The sequence below is a fragment of the Podarcis filfolensis genome (genome assembly GCF_964270895.1).
Source record: "Podarcis filfolensis genome assembly, chromosome: 2".
Classification (NCBI taxonomy): domain Eukaryota; kingdom Metazoa; phylum Chordata; class Lepidosauria; order Squamata; family Lacertidae; genus Podarcis; species Podarcis filfolensis.
The window spans coordinates 4,095,717-4,117,289 of NC_139605.1; the positions used below are offsets into that span (position 1 = coordinate 4,095,717).

Genomic DNA, 21,573 nt, shown 5'->3' on the forward strand with positions numbered 1-21,573 from the left:
CGTTCCTCCACTAAGTCCAGATGGTTTCCATATATCTCCTTCATAGATAGCATCGCTCTTTCCATCATAAATTTGGCATTTGTCGCTCTTAAGTCCCACCGAGAAGTTGATCCACGATATGTAAACAACTCTATTTCTCTCTTTCTCCTCCCAGACCCAAGAGCTCCAACAATGCCTCCCAAAATGGCGACGGCATTTTTAACTGCGTCATTCCAAAACTCTTAGGTTTCCAGCTTCATCTTGAAACATTGCTTTGGTTCGAAAGTTTATCTCCACACAGCCTTAAATCCACAGCTTAAGTCCTTAGTTTCTGACTCATTAGGGGAGGGGATTCTTGTTAAATCACATAAGAAAAAGGAAGGCAGGTTTTTCCCCCCTCCCCCCTCAGTCATTTGTCGTACCGTATCTTGACGTATCTTCTCATATTTTATTCTTGTCTTGTTATCAGAGATCTCTTCTGTCAGCAGTTTTTACTCCCCTTTTTCCTTGAAGCATGTGCAATTTATCTCGTCCAAATTGTTTCTTTTGAAGATGCTTGCAACTAGCGGCGCGAATCAGGGACAGCGTCCAGGAGTGCCGGAATCCCACAGGAGGGCTTTGTGCCTAGTGCCCCCACCCCCACAAATTCGGGGGTGGTATAGGGCACAGCAGGCAAGGGCCGTCCCCCCCACAATCCTGGGGGGGTTAAGGAGGCTAATTACCCCCATCATAGCCTCCAAATTACCTCGTGTGGGTCGGAGAGATGTTATTGTCAGCCATCTTCCGATGCGCCACCTAGTGGCCCCCCCAGGGAAGTTTTTAATGTGTGACATTTTAATGTATTTTTAATCTTTGTTGGAAGCCGCCCAGAGTGGCTGGGGAAGCCCAGCCAGCTGGGCGGGGTACAAATATATTATTATTATTATTATTATTATTATTATTATTATTATTATTATTATTATTACTGATGGCAAGATTTTTACTGTTAGGATATTTCCGTTCCACCTTAAAAGGCAGCAGGATGTTTGTGTCACAGCCTGCATATTTCCTGTTCACAGGATGTTTATGCTATCTGTTCCTTTCGTTTTCTGTCTGTCTTGCCTGAGCAGTCGGAGCAGACGGTCATGTTTTCTTTGTTCTGACCAACGCCAAATAAACTGTAAATATGCTGTCCTGCTTGTGCAACTTTTGCTGTGTGAATTCTGCTGTTAAGAGTGTGCACTAAGCCAGAGGCTTAGTGTCGCTAAATTGCTGATACTGCGTGACTACGGGAGGTCGATGGATCGTCCGGCAAGGAGCTTGGGGGCTAAGATGCACATTATCTCCCTGGCAGTATCCCAACAACAGGTTTCGGGCCCAGATTCACGGCACTTGCAGGAGAGTAAGACTGCGACAGACTGCTGAGGTATGTGTGGAAAAGCAAAAGCAAATGAGGCTTTTCTGTTTGCCGCGGCAAGAGCTTTTGATGTCCGGCTGGCCTAATTGGCCTGGGAGCCGAGCCAAGCAGGCTTCGTGATTTATGGGTGCCAAGATAAGGAGTCTCTGAAGTGAAGAAGACTCACGGCTGACGTTAAGAGCTGGAATGGAGTTTTTCCAAGCCTCTGAAGCTGCTGAGTGCCCAAAATTAAATCGGAACAATTATGAGACCTGGGCAAAATGGTGTGAGAGTTTGCTGCGTCAGTTTGGAGTGTGGCAAACTGTGAGTGAAGCCCCTCCAGTTCCTCTGACAGGGAGATGGGAGGCTCAGAATTCGAGAGCCATAGACGTAATGGTCTTGTCCGTCTCTCTGGAGGAAATTGCTACGCTAGCTGGCAACACGACTGCACGTCAGATGTGGAATGCTTTGAAGATAGCCCATCTGCCAGTCATCCCAGCCCAGAGTTTGACTGCATCGGAGGTCCTGGCTGTTTCCCAGAATGCGAGTGAATGCAGGGATGCCGAGGGCACCGGTTGCAAGCTGCAGGGGGAGCTGACTGTGATGTCATCCCAGGCAGCATTCCAGCCTCCAGGGGGAGCCAAGGAGTCGGCAGCTGAGAGCTCTGTTTCCCGTGGGAGCCAAGGTCAACTTTGCAGAGGCCGGAAGGCCAGAAGTAAACAAAGGAAAAAGCCTGCAGATGGCCCGAAGCAGAAGGGGGGTGAAAGGCCCACGCCAGTGGAAAACAAGGCTTTGTTTGCTGGCACAGCTTCACCAAAGGCTAAAGGCAAGTCTGATGGCCAGGAGCAGGGGGGCAAGCAGCAAAAGCCCACGCCAGTGGAAAACAAGGTTTTGTTTGCTGGCACTGCTTCACCGAAGGCCAAGGCGAGGTTTATAGTGGATTCAGGGTGCACACGCCATATCGCCAAAGACCGCCATCTGTTCATCTCCTTCACACCTCAAGATGGAGAGATCCACCTGGCTGATGGAAGGACTTTGCAAGCTGCAGGAGTTGGGACTGTGAAACTTGCAAGTCTGCATACTACCATCAGAGATGTACTTTTTGTTCCAGGAGCTGCGGACAATTTGTTTAGTGTTCCACAGCTCAATAGGCGTGGTTTTGAGATTACCTTCAAGAGGACTGTCTGTGTCATCAGAAAAGGCAAAGAGGACTTTTTGCATGCAAAGTTGTTGGATGGTTTGTTCTGTCTAACTTATGATGACAATGCTGTTATATCTAATGCTGATTCTTGTTGTGTTGCACAAACTAACAAGGTTCTTCATGCAGGATGCATTCACGATGCACATAGAAGATTTTGTCACCTCTCTTGGCAAGCGCTAGCCAAGATGCCTGAGTTGGTTGAAGGTTTGGACATCAAACCTTGTAAATTTCACATGAAATGTGTATCTTGTGCAGAGAACAAGGTGAAGGTTGCTCCAAAAGGCAAGGAGTCTAGCAGGCAGGCTTCCAAACCCTACCAGCTAGTTCACGCAGACCTGGTTGGGCCTCTAGCGCCCTCTTTGGGAGGAGCAAGGTACTTCATGGTTCTAATTGATTCTTTTACCAGGTACATTCATGTGTTTATGCTTGAGCAGAAATCGCAAGCATTTCCTAGGTTCAAGGCATTCTGTGCTTGGTTGGAGAATGCTCATGGTAAACGTATTGGCTGTCTGTTTACTGATCAGGGCGGGGAGTTCACTTCTCAGCAGTTTGAAGCTTTCCTGACTGAGAAGGGAATCCAGCATGACTTGTCAACGCCTAGATCGCCATGGATGAATGGGCTTGCGGAGAGAGCAAATCAAACGTTGCTGCAAGGAATAAAAACCTTGTTGCATGATGCCAACCTCCCTGAGAAGTTTTGGGGGGAGGCTCTCTCAAATTTTGTTTACACTTTTAATCGCAGACTGTCATCACCTATTGGCTGCACTCCCTATGAGAAAATGTTTGGTAAGAAACCTAACACCAAGCACTTGAGAATCTTTGGTTCTGACATGTGGGTACACACCCCACAAAGCAACAAGCTTGGGAAGCGTGGGGCACATGGTTTGTTCATGGGGTACGATAAAGGTGCATACAGAGTATGGATGACTAACTCAAAATCCATAAAGTTCACAAGGAGTGTTGAGTACAATCCTAAGTGGGGGGAAAATGTGGGAATTTTCCAGAGTTACCCAGAGGAGGATGAAGGTGATGTGAAGAAAGCAGATCATGCTGAGAAAGCTGAGGAAACTGAGGATGATGATGATGATGATGATGATGATGATGATCAGAGTTCGGATTCCAGTTCAGTGGGCGGCGCTGCTGCTGCTGTTAGTGACAGTGATGACACAGCAGACTACAAGAGCGCAAAGGCCTCAGTCAGACCATCTGATGCGTCTGACAATGAACTGGAAGAACCACTGTTCACCATTGGTCACTTTTCTCCTAAGAAGGAGGAGATGAGTCCACAAGACTTGCGTCTGGTTCGCAGGTCTGAAAGGGCGACCAAAGGCAAACCTCCAAAGAGATTTGCTGATGAGTTTGCTAAGACAGCAACTGCTGTTCTTAGTAGCTCAGAGAAGGTGTGGGAACCTTCAAGCTTCAAAGAGGTCCAGGAGTTAACCTCTAAAGATGCTGAGCCTTGGCTTAATGCCATGAAGGCTGAAGTTGATTCCTTGAACAGGAACCAGACTTGGGAGCTGGTACCGGTAGTCCCAGGGATGAGACTGGTTGGCAGCAAATGGGTCTTCAAGGCCAAGACAGACCAGAATGGCAAGGTTGTCAGACACAAAGCCAGATTGGTTGCCAGAGGTTTTTCACAGGTACCAGGGCAGGATTACCACGAGACCTACTCACCCACGGTCAAATATGAGAGCATTCGGCTGATGCTCAAGATCGCTGCGGAGGAGAAACTGCATGTTTCCCATCATGACATAAATACAGCTTTTTTGTACGGGATTTTGGGGGAGGAGCTGTACATGCTTCCACCTGACGGGATGCAGATACAGAAGGGAATGGTCTGTAAACTGCGGAAATCCTTATATGGTCTCAAGCAGAGTGCCAGGTGTTGGAACACAAAACTCACTGAAACGTTGCTTTCTCTAGGTTTTCACCAGGGCAAAGCTGATCCGTGTGTATTTGTCAAGGAGGAGGGGCAAAACAAACTGTATTGTTTATGTTTTGTTGATGATCTTCTGATGTTTTGGAAGAATCAGGCTTTCTACCAAAGCACCCTAGCTCAGCTGAAGGAGCACTTTGACATGAAGGATCTTGGTGAGGTATCCAACTATCTTTCTCTGCAGGTGGAGAGGGACCAAGCAGGTAATTTTCTGGTACACCAAACACAGAAAATTGCTGATGTATTAACCAGGTTGAATTTGGTTGATGCAAACCCAGCAGACACACCGATGGTGACAGGTTACCAGGTAGACAGTACTGCTGAAGCGTTTTCTGACACAACGCTGTACAGATGCATTCTAGGCAAGTTGAATTTCATTGCTAGATGTTCAAGACCTGACATTGCTGTAAGCACTAACCTGCTTAGCAGACATGCTAACAATCCTACTGTTCAGGATTGGAAAGCTCTGAAGCGCATAGCCCGATATTTGAAAGGGACTATGCACTACAGGCTGAGGTTCACCAGTCAGAAGACTGGAGGTCTTGAAATCTTTGCAGATGCAAGTTTTGGAAGTGACACCACGGATGGTACAAGCACTTCTGGAGTATGCTACATGTACAACCACTGCCTGTTTGACTGGTTGTGCAAAAAGCAGACGACAGTTAGCCTAAGTTCCTGTGAAGCAGAACTCAATGCTCTGTCATTTTCACTCATGGATTGTGAATGGTTGATGCAACTGTTTAAGGACATTGGGGTTTCTGTGAAATGTCCTATACAAGTGTATCAAGACAATAGATCTTGTTTGGCTTTGCTGAACTCGGAGAGTTGCAAGCAAAGGACCAAGTACTTGCAGATTAAGCTACATCGTGCAAGAGAGTGTATTCAGAAAGGACTCATTCAGGTGTCCTACATGCCAGGAAATGAAATTCCTGCTGATCTGTTGTCTAAGGTTGTTAACAGAGAACAACTTAAGGTTTACGTACAAAGGTTGCAATTGGGTTGAACCACAGGTACTACAGGTTACACGGAAAGGGGGAGGATGTTAGGATATTTCCGTTCCACCTTAAAAGGCAGCAGGATGTTTGTGTCACAGCCTGCGTATTTCCTGTTCACAGGATGTTTATGCTATCTGTTCCTTTCGTTTTCTGTCTGTCTTGCCTGAGCAGTCGGAGCAGACGGTCATGTTTTCTTTGTTCTGACCAACGCCAAATAAACTGTAAATATGCTGTCCTGCTTGTGCAACTTTTGCTGTGTGAATTCTGCTGTTAAGAGTGTGCACTAAGCCAGAGGCTTAGTGTCGCTAAATTGCTGATACTGCGTGACTACGGGAGGTCGATGGATCGTCCGGCAAGGAGCTTGGGGGCTAAGATGCACATTATCTCCCTGGCAGTATCCCAACATTTACATCCTGGTTAGTTGGGCACTAAGAGCTTACCAGCTGAAGGCCCCTTCCCCAGCCGCTCTGGGCGGCTCCCAACAGAATATTATTATTAATAAAGCAATAAAATATCAAATGTTAAAAACTTCCCTAAACAGCCTTCAGATGGCTTCTAAAAGTCAGATAGTTGTTTATTTCCTTGACATCTGGTGGGAGGGCGTTCCACAGGGCGGGCGCCACTACCGAGAAGGCCCTTTGCCTTGTTCCCTGTAACCTCGCTTCTCGCAGGGAGGCAACCACCAGATGGCCCTCAGAGCTGGACCTCAGTGTCTGGGCTGTACGATGGAGGTGGAGGCGCTCCTTCAGGTATACAGGGCCAAGGCCCTTTAGGGCTTTAAAGGTCAGCACCAATACTTTGAAATGTGCTTGGTAACGTACCAGGAGCCAATGTACGTCTTTCAGGACCAGTGTTATATGGTCTCGGCGGCTGCTCCTCAGTCACAAGTCGAGCTGCCACATTAGCACGCTCCAATATGCTGTTATATGATCAGGTGAGCCACAGTGCTGGTTCAGTTTTAAATGCTTTATTAAACATGTAACTGGTTGTCCCAGCCATCAGTGGAGCTGGACCCTGGGGCCTTGGGAGCACTTAGACCAGGCTTCCTCAACCTCGACCCTCCAGATGTTTTGAGACTACAGTTCCCATCATCCCTGACCACTGGTCCTGCTAGGTAGGGTTCATGGAAGTTGTAGGCCAAAAACATCTGGAGGGCCGAGGTTGAGGAAGTCTGACTTAGATGAAGTGGCTCAATCACTGTAGCAGAGCTAGAGGAGGAGCTCCACTATAGCCTGCTGGGAGACACTAGAGGCATAGCAAAGTAGTTAATATATGCTGTAAGCTACCTAGAGTGGCTGGGGAAACCCAGACAGATAGTTGGGGTATTAATAATAATAATAATAATAATAATAATAATAATAGCATTTGCACATAGCAGTGCGTGCCAGAGACTAAACCTTTGAAGCAAAGAACCCTGTGTATTTGTGTAGGCTACTCAAACTAATAATTCTGTGCAAATCCCAAGCATACTATTGCAGATGGTGGTGGTTTCTGCTCCTGAGACTGCAAACATAAAGAGTCCTTATTGCTGGGTTTAGCTGCAGAGATCCGAGTGTGTAATTTCTTTCACACAAGCACTTGTACATAAGTAGAGAAATTGTGAGCATTCTCTTTTCTTTCTTTCTTTTATTAATATTTTATTGAAAAGGTTTCGGAATAAAGTGATGCAAAGAAAAAGAGAAGAGGAAAAGGCACAAAAATGGGTAGGAACCCCCCGCCCAAATATACAATATACAAAAAGCGCCCTAACCCACACATCCTTTTATAAATTTGATATTACTATCCTAATACATATGTAAATATTAATAGTCAATTACATTTTGTATAAACTTCCAAATACTGCTGTTATTTATCCAAATAAAGTCTACGTCCAAGATCTAGGGCAGAGCTTTCCTAACTTTTCACGTTGGCGACACACTTTTTGGACATGCATCAGTTCGCAACACAGTGATTCAGTTTTGCAAGCAAACCCCTTTAGTTTGGAAAGTTCTGATCTAGGGTTTCTATCTCCTTTGTAGGTCAAGCATCCTGAAGCAAACTTTGCATAAAGGGAACCCCCAAAACGGCCTAGTTTCCACCTCTTTCTCAGTCTCCTGCAAAAGTACTTCTACACAACCCACAGGCCCCCCCCATTGCCTTGTCACATTGCAGGGGAGTCCAAAATTTGATGCCCCTCCCACTTGCACAGCCTTCCGAAAGCTGGGGAAGTGAAGTGTTGGGATTTGGGAAGGAGGTGAGAGGCTCTGGCAGAGTGTGGTGTAGTGGTTAAGAGTGGTGGACTCGTAATCTGGTGAACCGGGTTCACTTCCCCGCTCCTCCACATGCAGCTGCTGGGTGCCCTTGGGCTAGTCACACTTCTCTGAAGTCTCTCAGCCTCACTCACCTCACAGAGTGTTTGTTGTGGGGGAGGAAGGGAAAGGAGAATGCTAGCCGCTTTGAGACTCCTTCGGATAGTGATAAAGCGGGATATCAAATCCAAACTCTTCTTCTCTTAGCTGGGGAAATGCTTACTAGAGTTTGGGAAGGAGGTGGTGTCAGGAAGAGGGCTGAGGAGGAGTGGTGGAGACCATCTCCCCATCCTGACCCTTTCAGGGAAGAGGAAGAGGAAGAGGAAGTACAGATTTACAATGGGTTTGAGGTTACAACGGCTCAGAGGCAGATGAGGGGAAAAGTTGGGAAAACATGGGAGAGGCAGAGCAGCAGCTGGCTGGCCAGTTGCCACTAGAAAGCATTCCAGACTCACCATCTCCCAGAACCCGGCGAGCCTTAAAAGTAGGAGAGCAAAGAGCTCAAAGACAGAGGGCACTTAGCACCACCCGTAGAGGAGGTGATGATGATGATGACGAGTGAGGAAGTGGGAGAGAAGGGGGTAGAGATTCACTCAGGACAACACCATTATCCAAGAGGCTGGGTTCTATGGCCTCTCTCTGTAAGCTTGGTGGGGGGGGGGGAAAGGACTGTAAGAAACTTCTCCTTGTCTTTATACTTTCCTGGGCCAGGAGCTGCTGACAGCACCCTGACAGGTGGGAAGACTTTAGGACCCTCTCAGAGCCTTCATGCCTCCTTCCCACAGCCCACCGCCTTGTTTACCTGGCTTTGGGAAGGCAGCAAGAGGGATGGGCGGGGGGACGTTGAATGTTGCCAAGGGCAAAAAAAAGGCCTTAAGGAATGAGACTGATGCTGTCACAAAAGTTCTTTCCACACTGACGCATTTAAAGGGTTCCTCTCCAGTGTGTGTTATTGTATGCAGTCTATTCCTGTAAATAAACTTTCTCCCACATTCCCCGTTTCCAAATGGTTTCTGCCCAGTGTGTTCTCTAATGTAATGTGAGGTAAGCTGAGTGAGCTTACACTAGTTTTTCACACATTCCATGCAACTAAATGGTTCCTCCTGTGTGCGTCTGGTGGTGCAAAGCAAGGCTTCCATTCTTCCTGAAGCACTTCCCACATTTCGTACACTCAAATGGTTTCTCCCGTGTGTGTGTTGTCTGATGTAGAGTAAGGTGACTGGGCTGGCTGAAGCTTTTCCCACATTCCAGGCATTTAAATGGCTTCTCCCCGGTGTGGGTTCTGTAATGTAGAGTAAGGCGACTGGGACGTTGGAAGCTTTTCCCGCACTCGGTACATTTAAAGGGCTTCTCCCCTGTGTGAGTTCTCTCATGTTGAGCAAGGCCGCTACTATCAGTGAAGCTCTTCCCACATTCCATGCACTGAAAGGGTTTATCCCCTGTGTGTATTCTTTGATGTGAAGTCAGGTTAATGAGCTGGCTGAATCTCTTCCCGCATTCCATGCATTTGAACGGCTTCTCCCCGGTGTGTGTTCTGTAATGTATAGTAAGGTGGTTGGGCCGCTTGAAACCCTTTCCGCACTCTGTACATTTAAATGGTTTATCCCCTGTGTGTATTCTTTGATGTGAAGTCAGGTTAATGAGCTGGCTAAATCTCTTCCCGCATTCCATGCATTTCAATGGCTTCTCCCCGGTGTGTGTTCTGTAATGTATAGTAAGGTGGTTGGGCTGCTTGAAACCCTTTCCGCACTCTGTACATTTAAATGGTTTTTCTCCTGTGTGGATTCTTTGATGTTGAGTAAGGCCACTACTAACAGTATAGCTCTTTCCACACTCCATGCATTTAAAAGGTTTCTCCCCCGTGTGAGTTCTCTGATGGGAAGTAAGGTGAGTGTTCCTACTGAAGGTTTTCCCACATTCCATGCATTTAAATGGTTTCTCCCCAGTGTGTGTTCTCGTATGTGTAAGGAGGGTACTGCTCTCACTGAAACTCTTTCCACAGTCTACACATTTAAATGGTTTCACGCCTCTGTGGGTTCTTAGATGTGTAAGAAGGCTCCAATTTGAGCTCAAGCTCTTTCCACACTCAGTGCACTTAAATGGCTTCTCCCCCGTGTGGCTTCTGCAATGCCTATTTAAGTTTGATTCGTATCTAAATATCTTTCCACACACGGGACATATTTTCTGGCTGTTTCCTTGTCCATCTTCATGCAGGATTTGGGGTTCATGGGCATTAACCTCCGGAGACGGTGAGGATTTCTCTTCTCTGTGCTTCTTAAGTTCACTTTCATCTGCAACCATCTCTTTTCCTTCTTCAGCTGCAGGAATTTCGGACGATAGCATAGAATTCCCATTATTCTGCCCATCATCTGGGGTAGGGGTTAAGAAAAAGAAAACTTTTTTGAATTTCCAGCAGAAAACAAAGGATTGTGAGCTTTGTGTATATGGGTGCATTATTTAATGTTATTTGCAGACACCAAAAGCTGGGTTTACCTTCTGAATATGCTGCCCTCCAGGAGGACAATATAAAATCCAGTCAGGCCAATACAGTGGTGCCCCGCAAGACGAATGCCTCGCAAGACGGAAAACCCGCTAGACGAATGGGTTTTCCGTTTTGGAGGTGCTTCGCAAAACGAATTTCCTATGGGCTTGCTTCGCAAGACGAAAATGTCTTGCGAGTTCCTGCGGGGTTTTTTTCCTCCCCCCCCCCTTTCCCAAGCCGCTAAGCCGCTTAACAGCTGATCCTCTAAGCCGCTTAACAGCTGATCGCTAAGCAGCTTATCAGCTGATCCGCCAAACCGCTTATCAGCTGATCCGCTAAGCCCGCTAATAGCGCTAATCCGCTAATGGGCTTGCTTCGCAAGACGAAGAAACCGCAAGACGAAGAGACTCGCGGAACGGATTCTTTTCGTCTTGCGAGGCACCACTGTATCCCGCTTGACATCAGATGTGTCTGTTCCCTTACTTTCATATCCCTCTGCAGCAGAGGTTTTCAAACTTTTTTGGGCCCAGGATCCCCCCAACCAACTGCAATCATTCTGCAGCACCCCTGTGGGGCTCAGGAGCCTAGTTATGTCACCCCTTGCCTGCAGAACTGGCCGCCCTCACCGTTTTTCGAACACATTCCCTTGTGGAGTGTTCCCTCAGCCTCCTCTCCTCTCCCATCTCCATGGGAGACCTCTGGGCAGCTGCTGTTGTCTCTGAGCTGCCCCACCTCCTCGCACTGCCTCCTCACACTGCCCCACAGGGGCCTGGGAAGCACCCTCTGGCCAGCCCCAGAGGACCATTCACCTGGCGAGGTGGTGGCCAGGGCTGCTGCCACAAACAGCTGTGCAAGCCTTTGGGACACAGAGACGCAAGAGGGCATGCGAGGAGGGAGGGAAGAAAGGAAGGAAAGAAAGAAAGAAAGAGAAAGAAAGAGGTGGGTTTGCCCAAGGCACCCCATGGTGCCAGGGTACACTGGTTGAAAGCCACTGCTCTGCACAAAGACAGGACTGAACCTTAGAATTTCTACATCCAAAGACTGTGTTCTAACACTGATCTCTGGGTTTTCCCCAAAGGGAGTGGGTGGCTCAAGATTAACGCTACCCAAATTTGCTACTTTGTGCTCTTCCCTTTTCTGTATAGCCTTTTCCCTTGACGACTCAAAAATCTGTACCTGCCAATCTCTCTCCTTCCCCAGAGGCCGGGAGAATTGGTTCTTCTCTTTCCAGCGAAGACATCAAGTCTTGCTTTGAGAATGTCTTTCCAGGAAACACAGCAGGCCGAGTCTTTTCCTGAGAACAAAAAATCCAGGGATCCAAAGTAAACCCATTGCATTGCTCTATGAAACCATCCCGGAAGCCGACCTCAGTTTTAAACACGCGGCGCCCCGTCCCGCCCCCTATTTAAACCCGTTAGGCTTTCTGATGACCTCGGACATTCAAAGCTCCGGGGGCGCAAAAGTCTCACGCAAACCCCCCACCCTGCCCCCACCCCCTCAGCAAGGCTGTTTTCCCCATAGCGAGTTTCTCCTGTCCGGGCTGCATGTTCCCCCCTCTCATCAGAAGGCTGCGCCTTTCTTTTCCGAGCTGGGGGGGGTTGCTTTTAAAAGGGGGGGGGTCCTTGCATTGGGCGATCCTGCAGCACCCTGGGCCGCACGACGCAAGTGCACAGCGCGGATCATCCACGACCCCACCCCGTGCATTTCCCGGGGAAAAGTGCTCCGCGTGGGAGGCGGGGGGGGGAGGTGTTTTCCCCTCCATTACCCTCAAACAAATCCTCCTTGGGTTCCCCCCCCCCCCGTCTTTCCTTTCAATGACCCACAAAAGTCGCACCTGGGCGCTTTGCAGCCTCTCCTTTGCGCGCGCGCTTCCCCAGGGCGCTTCTGCAACGCCCCCAGCGCCGCCGCCGCCGCCTTCGGATGGCAATTTCCTGCTTCTCCGGGAAGCAGAGCCCGGCCGGGTCAGTCGCCCAGTGGAGGACCGAGTGCCCCCCCCCCTCCCCTTTGCCTACCGCTGGTTGCAACTTCCCCCCATTTAATGTGGAGAAGAAGAAAAATAGACATCTCCTCTCGCGTCCATCTGGCGCTCGGTTCCTCCATGAAGGCTCGCTGAGGATTCCTCCAGCCCCCCCCCCCCCACATCCCAGTGTTGTATTTTAGCGCAGGGAGCTTATGGGGAGGGAGAGTTAAGGGTGCGGAGGGGGGGGCACGTTCCCCAAATGGGAGAAAGAGAGCTGGAAATGCCCCTGTGCAAAGGATCATAGGGGATCTTCAAAGTGACGCAGCGTTTGCATTGCAAGATCATCTTCTGGTCCCTGTCCCCCGCACAGAGATCAGCTCAGTCTCCCCTGGGTAGGGGGTGTTATTCAGCTTGGGAGGGAAAGGGCACAATCATGCAGGAGAAGCATCTGAAGGCAGCCCTGTTTAGGGAAGTTTTTAATGTTTAATAGACTATTGTATTTTAATATTCTGCTGGAAGCCGCCCAGAGTGGCTGGGAAAACCCAGCCAGATGGCCAGGGTATAAGTAATAAATTATTATTATTAGGTAAAGGTAAAGGGACCCCTGACCGTTAGGTCCAGTCGTGGCCGACTCTGGGGTTGTGGCGCTCATCTCGCTTTATTGGCCAAGGGAGCCGGCGTACAGCTTCTGGGTCATGTGGCCAGCATGACTAAGCTGCTTCTGGCGTACCAGAGCAGCGCACGGAAACGCCATTTACCTTCCCGCCGGAGCGGTACCTATTTATCTACTTGCACTTTGACATGCTTTCGAAGTGCTAGGTTGGCAGGAGCAGGGACCGAGCAACAGGAGCTCACCCCTGTTTGAACCACCGACCTTCTGATTGGCAAGCCCTAGGCTCTGTGGTTTAGACCACAGCACCACCTGCGTATTATTATTATGATTATTATGATTATTATTATGATTATTATTATTATTAAGCAGCCTTGGGGAGGAGGTGGAGACACCTGCATTTTGCTCCATTGTGCTATTTTTAAGCGCTGCAGCTGGGGAGTCCTTTTGCAGGCTCCCCAAATCTCCCAATGTTAACTGAGAAATCTGAGGGCTCTCTTGGACAAAAAACAAGGGCACCAGCCAGGAATACCAGAGAAAAACAGCAGCCAGTAGGCTTGGTCTTTATTGAAGATTGTCGAGACAGGACTCCCACCTGTCACAAGGTGGAACAAGATGGAAGCCTTGAACAAAAGAGCCCACAAGCTTTTATTAGCTGCTAATCCCCATGTTGGACACGGGTGGCACTGTGGGTAAAACCTCAGCGCCTAGGACTTGCCGATCGCATGGTCGGCGGTTCGAATCCCCGTGGTGGGGTGCGCTCCCGTCGTTCGGTCCCAGCGCCTGCCAACCTAGCAGTTCGAAAGCACCCCTGGGTGCAAGTAGATAAATAGGGACCGCTTACCAGCGGGAAGGTAAACGGTGTTCCGTGTACTGCGCTGGCTCGCCAGATGCAGCTTGTCACGCTGGCCACGTGACCCGGAAGTGTCTGCGGACAGCGCTGGCTCCCGGCCTATAGAGTGAGATGAGCGCACAACCCTAGAGTCTGGCAAGACTGGCCCGTACGGGCAGGGGTACCTTTACCTTTAATTCCCATGTTACACCCCCCCCAAACTACATCACCAATACATCATGGTTACATCATGAAAGGGGAGGTCTGGTGGCAGTAATCTAAGCATCCTGGACCCTGCCCCACGGTTCTCCTTGCCCTCCACCAAACACCCATCAAGTGTAACAAAAGAGATCTTTACTTTTCCTTATTTCCCAGCCAAGTTAATCACACCTTTTTGTCCTCTTATTTCTGGAATGTCTACCTGTCTGGCACTCAGGTATCAAGATGCCAGGAATTAGCACTCAGGCGGAGGGGCTGCTGAGTAGCTGAGCTCACATGTCTATATGAATTTCTGAAGCTTTCCCAGTGAGCCAGTACATAGGTCCATTTATCAGTGAATTCTTACATTTGGTATCATGCAGCAGAATAGATAGGAAGAAACTGCGGGAAGTGTTTTGTGGTGACAAATCACAAAAGTCACAAAAGCGATTGTGCTGATTTTGGTAGTGGGCTGCATGTGCATGATATATGCTGGAGGGGGACCCCCCCCCAATCTATACATAAATTCCTGCAACACCGAGGAGGAGAGAGAGCTAGAAACGTTGCATGATCATAGAATTGCAGTGTTGGAAGGGACACCGAGGGACATCTAGTCCAGCCCCCTGCTGTTCAAGAATCTCAGCGCAGGATGGGGAAAGCCTGGCCAGATGTGTCCCCCACCCGCGTTGCTTTCTTCAGCCACCAGCACAACGTCAAGGGATTAGCAAGAGGAAAGTGGGTGCAGGTAGCTCCTGTCGCTCAGTCCTCCCACTGGACAGATGAGCTGAGCTGTGGTTTCCTAGAGAGGCAGGAAGCTGCCGTGGCAAGGGGAGTGGGGCGTGGGGCTGTTGGAAGACCCACCGTGCTCAATGGGAGAGGGCGAGTCTTGGAGAGAGGGAGGCTGGAGCGCGCAGAGGACAAAGAGGTGCAATGCATGGGGTGGCGTGGGGTTAGGGGGCAGGAGGAAAGAACCCCCCCCACTCCATGGGCATAGCCAGGAGGGGTTGCAGCTGCACCCCGCCCCCCTAAATCGAGTAAATAAATAAAAATACTTAACTAAAAGTAGAAATTGTAGATAGGTGGTTTTTTAAAAAAATATATATATTAACAGTTTAACATAACAAATTCTCAAAACAAATCATATTCATTATTTCCCCCCGTTTTCCCCTCCCACCTCCCCAACAAACCCTCCCTCCCCCCCCCCCCGACTTCCCTCAGCTCCTCTCTCTGATTTCTCAACTCATGTTATTCTCTGCATACTGTAAAATTGTATACAGCCTTATGTTATCTGTCTGCTATATTAACCCTCCATAAATCTGTGCATGTTTATTCAAAACCTGCCAAGGAGTCCAGTTGTCTTTTAAAATAATTTGTAAAAAGTTCCCGTTCTTCTTTAAAGCCACAAAAATTGTAGATAGGTTTTGGAGCACTTGGGGTCAAAAGGAAGCAATTTGGAACAACACTGGTGGAGACTTTTCATTCCGAATCTGCTGGGCAATAGCCAGGCCGAGGATGATGACAGGGTGTGTGTGTGTGTGTGTGTGTGTGTGTGTGTGTCTCCTGCTCCCCACCCCTCAACATAAATCCTAGCTACGCCCATGGCTCAGGGTGTGGGGTCTGATCTGTGCAATTTGGCTGCAAGGTGTGGGACAGACTGCTGCAGAAATTGCACACGGCAAAATCCTCTTGGTAGCCACTCAGTATCCCCAGGGGCATATTCAGCTTGGGTAGGGGGACCAGATAGAATAGAATTTATTATTTATACCCGCCCATCTGGCTGGGTTTCCCCAGCCACTCTGGGCAGCTTCCAACAAAGTATTAAAATACAGTGGTCTAAACAAACAAATAAATAAAAACAATACAGTGGTCTGTTAAACATTAAAAGTTTCCCTAAAGAGGGCTGCCTTCAGATGTCTTCTAAAAGTCTGGTAGTTCTTCTCTTTGACATCTGGTGGGAGGGCGTTCCACAGGGCGGGTGCCGCTACCAAGAAGGCCCTCTGCTTGGTTCCCTGTAACTTCACTTCTTGCAGTGAGGGAACCGCCAGAAGGCCCTCGGCGCTGGATCTCAGTGTCCAGGCAGAATGATGGGGGTGCATTGGTGAAGAGGAAGCAGCATTTGGGAGTAGGGTGAGGGTAACAACAACATCAACAACTTATTTATACGCTGCACACCAACAACAATAATTTATACTCCACCCATGTGGCTGGGTTTCCCCAGCCACTCTGGGCGGCTCCCAACAGAATATTACTAAAAAAGCAATAAAACATCAAACATTTAAAAACTTCCCTAAGCAGAGCTGCCTTCAGATGTTTTCTTAAAGTCAGATGTAAGGATTGACATGCTGGCCTGTGCTGTTTTTAGAGAGCTCACATAGGCTTAGCCAGGGGGCTGCAACTGCTCCCCCTAAATCAAGTAAATAAATAAAAATGCTTAACTAACTGACTAGTTGCATCACAGGTAACTCAGTTCTGCCCCCCTAACATAAAGCTTGTTTTCCCCTAAAATAAATCCTGGCTATGCCCATGCGAGCTCATAGAGCGTTTACATGATACTTTCATAACGTTTAGTAAATCAAAAAGGGAGTTCCTGGCCGTATTTGCCTCCTGGGGGGAGCAAGTTCCATAGTTGACTCTGTGCTTCATGAAGAAGTGCTTCCATTCTTTTTCCTAAATCTTCCAGCGTTCAGCTTCATGGGATGCTCATGAGAGAGGGAGAAGAAAAATTCTGTATATTCTCTTTCTCCAGGGTCTGGATAAACATTCAAAGAGGTGGCTGTGCATTTCACCGAAGAGGTATTGGGCCCTGCTGGATCCAGACCAAAGGTCATGGAGGCGAATTATGAGACACAGTCCTCTCTAGGTAAGGACACACTCCCCCCGCCCTACCCCCATTCCTTGACTGAAAGACGTTTGGGGCATATTCCCCATTTATTATTTATACCCCGCCCATTTGGCTGGGTTTCCCCAGCTACTTTGGGCGGCTCCCAACAGAATATTAAAAACACAATAAAGCATCAAATATTTAAAACTTACCTAAACAGGGCTGCCTTCAGATGTCTTCTAAAAGTCAGACAGTTGTTTATTTCCGTGACATGTGATGGGAGGGCATTCCACAGGGCGGACGCCACTACCAAGAAGGCCCTCTGCCTGGTTCCCTGTAGCTTGACTTCTCACAGTGATGGAACTGCCAGAAGGCCCTTGGAGCTGGATGTCAATGTCCCATTGGATGAGGGGGGTGGAGACACTTCTTCAAGTATACAAAGCTGAAGCCATTTAGGGCTTTAAAGTCAGCACCAAACTTTGAATTGTGCTTGGAAACGTACTGGGAGCCAGTGTAGGTCTTTCAGGACTGGTGTTATGTGGTCTCGGCGGCCGCTCCCAGTCACAAGTCTAGCTGCCGCATTCTGGATTAGTTGTGGTTTCCGGGTCACCTTCAAAGGTAGCCCCACATATGTCTAGAAAAGGAACACAGCTCAGGAAGATCACCTGGCTGCACACAGAGGATCCTATGTTCAACCTCTGGCATCTCCATGGGGGAAAGGGATCACTTAGCAGCTGGTGGGAAAGCCCTGAGATCATGGGAGATCCACCTGCTAGTTGAATGAGTCCATGCGGAGGTTTGATGAAGAATCATTTGACCTGGCATGAGGAAGCCTCCAAATGTTCTTGAGGGCTTTTTATGTGTTCCCATCTCTGCCCCAAGGCCAGAAGGCCTGCCCTTGCCACAGCAGGACAAGGAAAAGGCAGGTGCCCCAAACGCCAAAAGAGCATCTTCTTCTGAATATCCAGTAGGTAACTGATGCTCCACTTGTTTCCCCCCCAAAAATTCCTTCCAGTAGCACCTTAGAGACCAACTAAGTTTGTTATTGGTATGAGCTTTCGTGTGCATGCACACTTCTTCAGATACCCGATCAGATGTTTGAGCAGCTTCTTGGAGAAAGTGTGGCATAGTTTCCTTGCATATTCAGTAGGATAAGTGGATTGTAGAGGGTTCTTAATTCTAAGACCCTTAGGTATAATGTCCAGGTTCTTGCATTTAGTCAGAAAGAAGGTGTCAGTCTGTACCTGTGCAAGTTTCTTGGTGATGGTTGATGGACTTCCATTTCATGCGGCTAAGTGTGGTGCCTTCCATAGTTCTAGTTACAGGTAGGTAGCCGTGTTGGTCTGCCGTGGTCGAAACAAAAAAAATTCCTTCCAGTAGCACCTTAAAGACCAACTAAGTTTGTTATTGGTGTGAGCTTTTGTGTGCATGCACACTTCTTCAGATACCCAAAGTTAGAATAATGGCTGAGATCCTGGAGGTCCACCGTTAGGTGGTGCAGGGAATCCTTAGCTAGCAGTACAATGCTCCCACATTTCTTGGGAATGCTAAAACCAGAGAAGGAGCAAATTGGGGTCAACCTGTGATAATATCCCATGTTTCTACCTTGAAGTTCATACATATATTTTTTCCCCTCATCCCCCAGGGAATGACGGATTGAGCAGTGAGAAATATATGGAAAAATGTTTGGTGTCAATGGATAAAGCCGAGCATGAATCAGGAAAAAAGATGCTTGGAAATCAAAGAGGACCAAAAAGGGATGAGAGAAACTACTCGGAGGATAGGAGGAAGGAAGTCCCTGCTTCCCAGAGTGCTGTTGTCCGGGAACCCCTAATCCAACAGGAAGATCACAAAAGGAACAGCAGTAAAACATGCCTGGTGTGTGGGAAAACATTTAGACATCAATCGAACTTAAATATACATTGCAGAATCCACACAGGAGAGAAACCATATACGTGCACCGAGTGTGGGAAGAGCTTCAATCTAAGAAGCAACCTTACTAGACATAAAAACACACATACAGGTGAGAAGCCGTATAAATGTATGGAGTGCGGGAAGTGCTTCAGTGACAGCAGTAGCCTCACTCGACATCAAGCCACCCATGCGGAGGAGAAACCGTACGCTTGCATGCATTGTGGAAAGAGCTTTTGTGTGAGGAGTAGCCTCCTTTTACACCAAAGAACACACACAGAGGAGAAGCCATTTAAATGTGCCGAGTGTGGAAAGAGCTTCATTGAGGTCAGTAGCCTTACTAAACATCAGAGAATCCACAGAGGGGAAAAGCCATTTAAATGCAAGGAGTGCGGAAAGAGCTTCAGTCAGAGCGGTAACCTGATGTTACATCAAAGAACACACACAGGGGAAAAGCCATGTCAGTGTACCGAGTGTGGAAAGTGCTTCCGTAGCAGCAGCAGCCTTACTTTACATTGGAGAATCCACACGGGGGAGAAACCATATACATGCATCGAGTGTGGGAAAAGCTTCAGTGCTCGTAGTAGCTTTACTTCACATCAGAGAACGCACACAGAGGAGAAGCCGTTTAAGTGTGTGGAGTGTGGGAAAAGCTTTAGTCAGAGCAGTAGCCTGACGACACATCAGAGAACGCACACAGGGGAGAAGCCGTACAAATGTGTCAGCTGTGGGAAGTGCTTCAACGACAGCAGTGGCCTTACTTTACATCAAAGGACCCACACAGGGGAGAGACCCTTTAAATGCACAGTGTGCGGGAAAAGCTTCAGTCTGAGTAGTAACCTTAGCAGACATCAAAAAACACACACGGGAAAGAAGCCGTATAAATGTATGGAGTGTGGAAAGTGCTTTATTGACAGCAGTGCTCTTACTTTACATCAGAGAACGCACACAGGCGAGAAACCATTTAAATGCGCGGTGTGTGGAAAGAGCTTCAGTGCAAACAGTAGGCTTGCTAGACATCAGAGAATACATACGGGAGAGAAAACATGGTGTGGGAAAAGCTTCGGTGACAAAGCAAACCTTTTGGGACATCAGAAAACCCACACAGGCGAAAACCTGTAAAACTGCATGGGGTGTGGACATTGGAAGACTTCCTAAACACTAAAACACACAGTGGCGAAGTTATGGAAAGGTACGAAGTGTGGAAAAAGCCATGTGAGCACCAGCCTTCTTCAACATCTGAGAACCCTTGGAGGAAAGAAACCCTATACATGTAAAGAATATGGCTAATTTCTGTGTTATGAAAGGACTGGTTTGGCTGCAGTGACATACGCTTTAGTTACATCCAGCAGCCAGATTTTCAGCTGGTAACCAAACAGTTAAACCCCTGTGTTGCAAACAATTATCGTAATATCCAAGGCAACACGATGACCAAGTACAACAATGCGATGTCAATATAAACCCTTTATATAATCTATACAGAGCATTGAACAGTATGAAATATATGAAATGCACTCTCTGCAAAACCAAATAAACAGAAATCTTATACATCTCTGAAAGTCACAAAATATGCACTCTTGATGGATTCTCTTGAAAACATAGAACCAAATGAAAGTCTTACAAGTCTCTGAAAGTCTTTGTAGACTATGCAAGTTTCTGAAAGAAGCAATGGGACGGATTCTTATCTGGTGAAAACAATCTGTAAAGATTAGTTTTATGACATCCCAACGCTGCCAAAGTGGGCATAAAGTTATGTAACCACTGCTACTGACTGCATGTTGCAAGAAACCACCAAGAGTGCATATTTTGTGACTTTAAGAGATTTATAAGATTTTCAGCTGGGGCTGGTTATAGCCTGGGGAACATACAACTCCCTTGTTACAACAGCTCCACCAGGAGTACCAGTCTGTTTTGGGCACAAGTGCTGGTTGTGAACTGTATATGACTCATGTCCAAGCTATCTGAATTACTGTGTTCCCTCATTTGAAACTGCCCAGGTTCTGAGGCCTTCAAGGTCTTCTCTTGGCCCCACCAGCCTCACAGGCTCCTTGGAGAGGGCCTTCTCAGTGGTTGCTCCCCGTCTTTGGAACTCCCTTCCTGGAGAAGTTAGACCGGCTCCCTCCTCCTTGTCCTTCTGCAGGCAGGCGAAGACTATCCAGCAGGCTTTTGGGAAGTGCTGTTTTAATGAAAGGGCTGCCGCCATACTGTTTTTATTGTAATTATTTGTTTGGTTTTAATGGATGTGCTAGATGTACACACACTACCAGTGTTTATTTTTTTAAAAATAATATTGTTTTTCCCTATGTTCTTAGTAATTCTTACTACAGTGGTACCTTGGGTTAAGAACTTAATTCGTTCTGGAGGTCCGTTCTTAACCTGAAACTGTTCTTAACCTGAGGCACCACTTTAGCTAATGGGGCCTCCTGCTGCTGCTTCACCGCTGGAGCACAATTTCTGTTCTCATCCTGAAGCAAAGTTCTTAACCCCGAGGTAATATTTATGGGTTAGCGGAGTCTGTAACCTGAAGTGTATGTAACCTGAAGCATCTGTAACCTGAGGTACCACTGTATTATCTGTAAGCTGCCTTGAGGTCCTTCAAGGAAATAATAATAATGATGATGATGATGAAGTTTTCACTTCTGGAAATGTAGCAGAATGGAGTGAAAGTTTATGGTGGGACTGCCCAGAGGTATTTAAATTGTGGGAAATGGTTTGTGAAGAAATTGCCAAAAATACTCAAATACAGTGGTACCTTGGTTTACAACCATAATCCATTCTGGAGGTCCGGTTATAAACCAAAACAGGTTGTAACCCAAGACGCGCTTTCGCCAATGGGGCCTCCCCCCCCCCAAAGGGATGTAATTAAAAAAAATATAATCCAAAAAAAGGGGACACACACTTCCGGGTTTGACGTGGTTGTAATCCAAAACGGTATCCCATCCCAACTTTACAACAGATTTGTTTACAAAATCTATGGCACGATCA

General features: G+C 47.7%; 2 protein-coding genes across 3 annotated transcripts in view; one reads left to right on the forward strand and one right to left on the reverse strand.

Moving 5' to 3' along the window:
* The window catches only part of LOC310756926 (uncharacterized protein), a 74,657-nt gene extending 53,792 nt beyond the window's left edge, over positions 1 to 20,865 (forward strand). Inside the window, exons 1-3 of one of the 2 annotated variants that reach the window (XM_083601872.1) lie at positions 14,586 to 14,781; positions 16,603 to 16,716; positions 18,323 to 20,865. In XM_083601872.1, the coding sequence (XP_083457998.1) occupies positions 16,683 to 16,716; positions 18,323 to 19,710 (1,422 nt within the window). In that variant the 5' untranslated portion in view covers positions 14,586 to 14,781; positions 16,603 to 16,682 and the 3' untranslated portion in view covers positions 19,711 to 20,865. Of the gene's footprint in view, positions 1 to 14,585; positions 14,782 to 16,602; positions 16,717 to 18,322 lie in introns of those variants that run through there. The other variant, XM_083601873.1, reaches the window with a different exon arrangement.
* Positions 7,014 to 12,205, reverse strand: LOC310756963 (uncharacterized protein). Its single transcript, XM_083601967.1, has 3 exons — positions 12,091 to 12,205; positions 11,433 to 11,550; positions 7,014 to 10,143 (listed from the first exon to the last, which is right to left on the reverse strand). The coding sequence occupies exons 2-3, from the start codon at positions 11,494 to 11,496 to the stop codon at positions 8,864 to 8,866; spliced, it is 1,344 nt and encodes a 447-aa protein (XP_083458093.1). The 5' UTR covers positions 11,497 to 11,550; positions 12,091 to 12,205; the 3' UTR covers positions 7,014 to 8,863.
* Positions 20,866 to 21,573: the final 708 nt, after the last annotated feature.

Bases quoted from the DNA above. Each gene is read 5' to 3' on its own strand.
- LOC310756963 (XM_083601967.1), bottom strand. From the start codon at position 11,496: ATGTCTTCGCTGGAAAGAGAAGAACCAATTCTCCCGGCCTCTGGGGAA. The intron at 10,144-11,432 runs GTACAGATTTTT...CCCCTACCCCAG, and splicing joins GGAAGGAGAGAGATTGGCAG to ATGATGGGCAGAATAATGGG.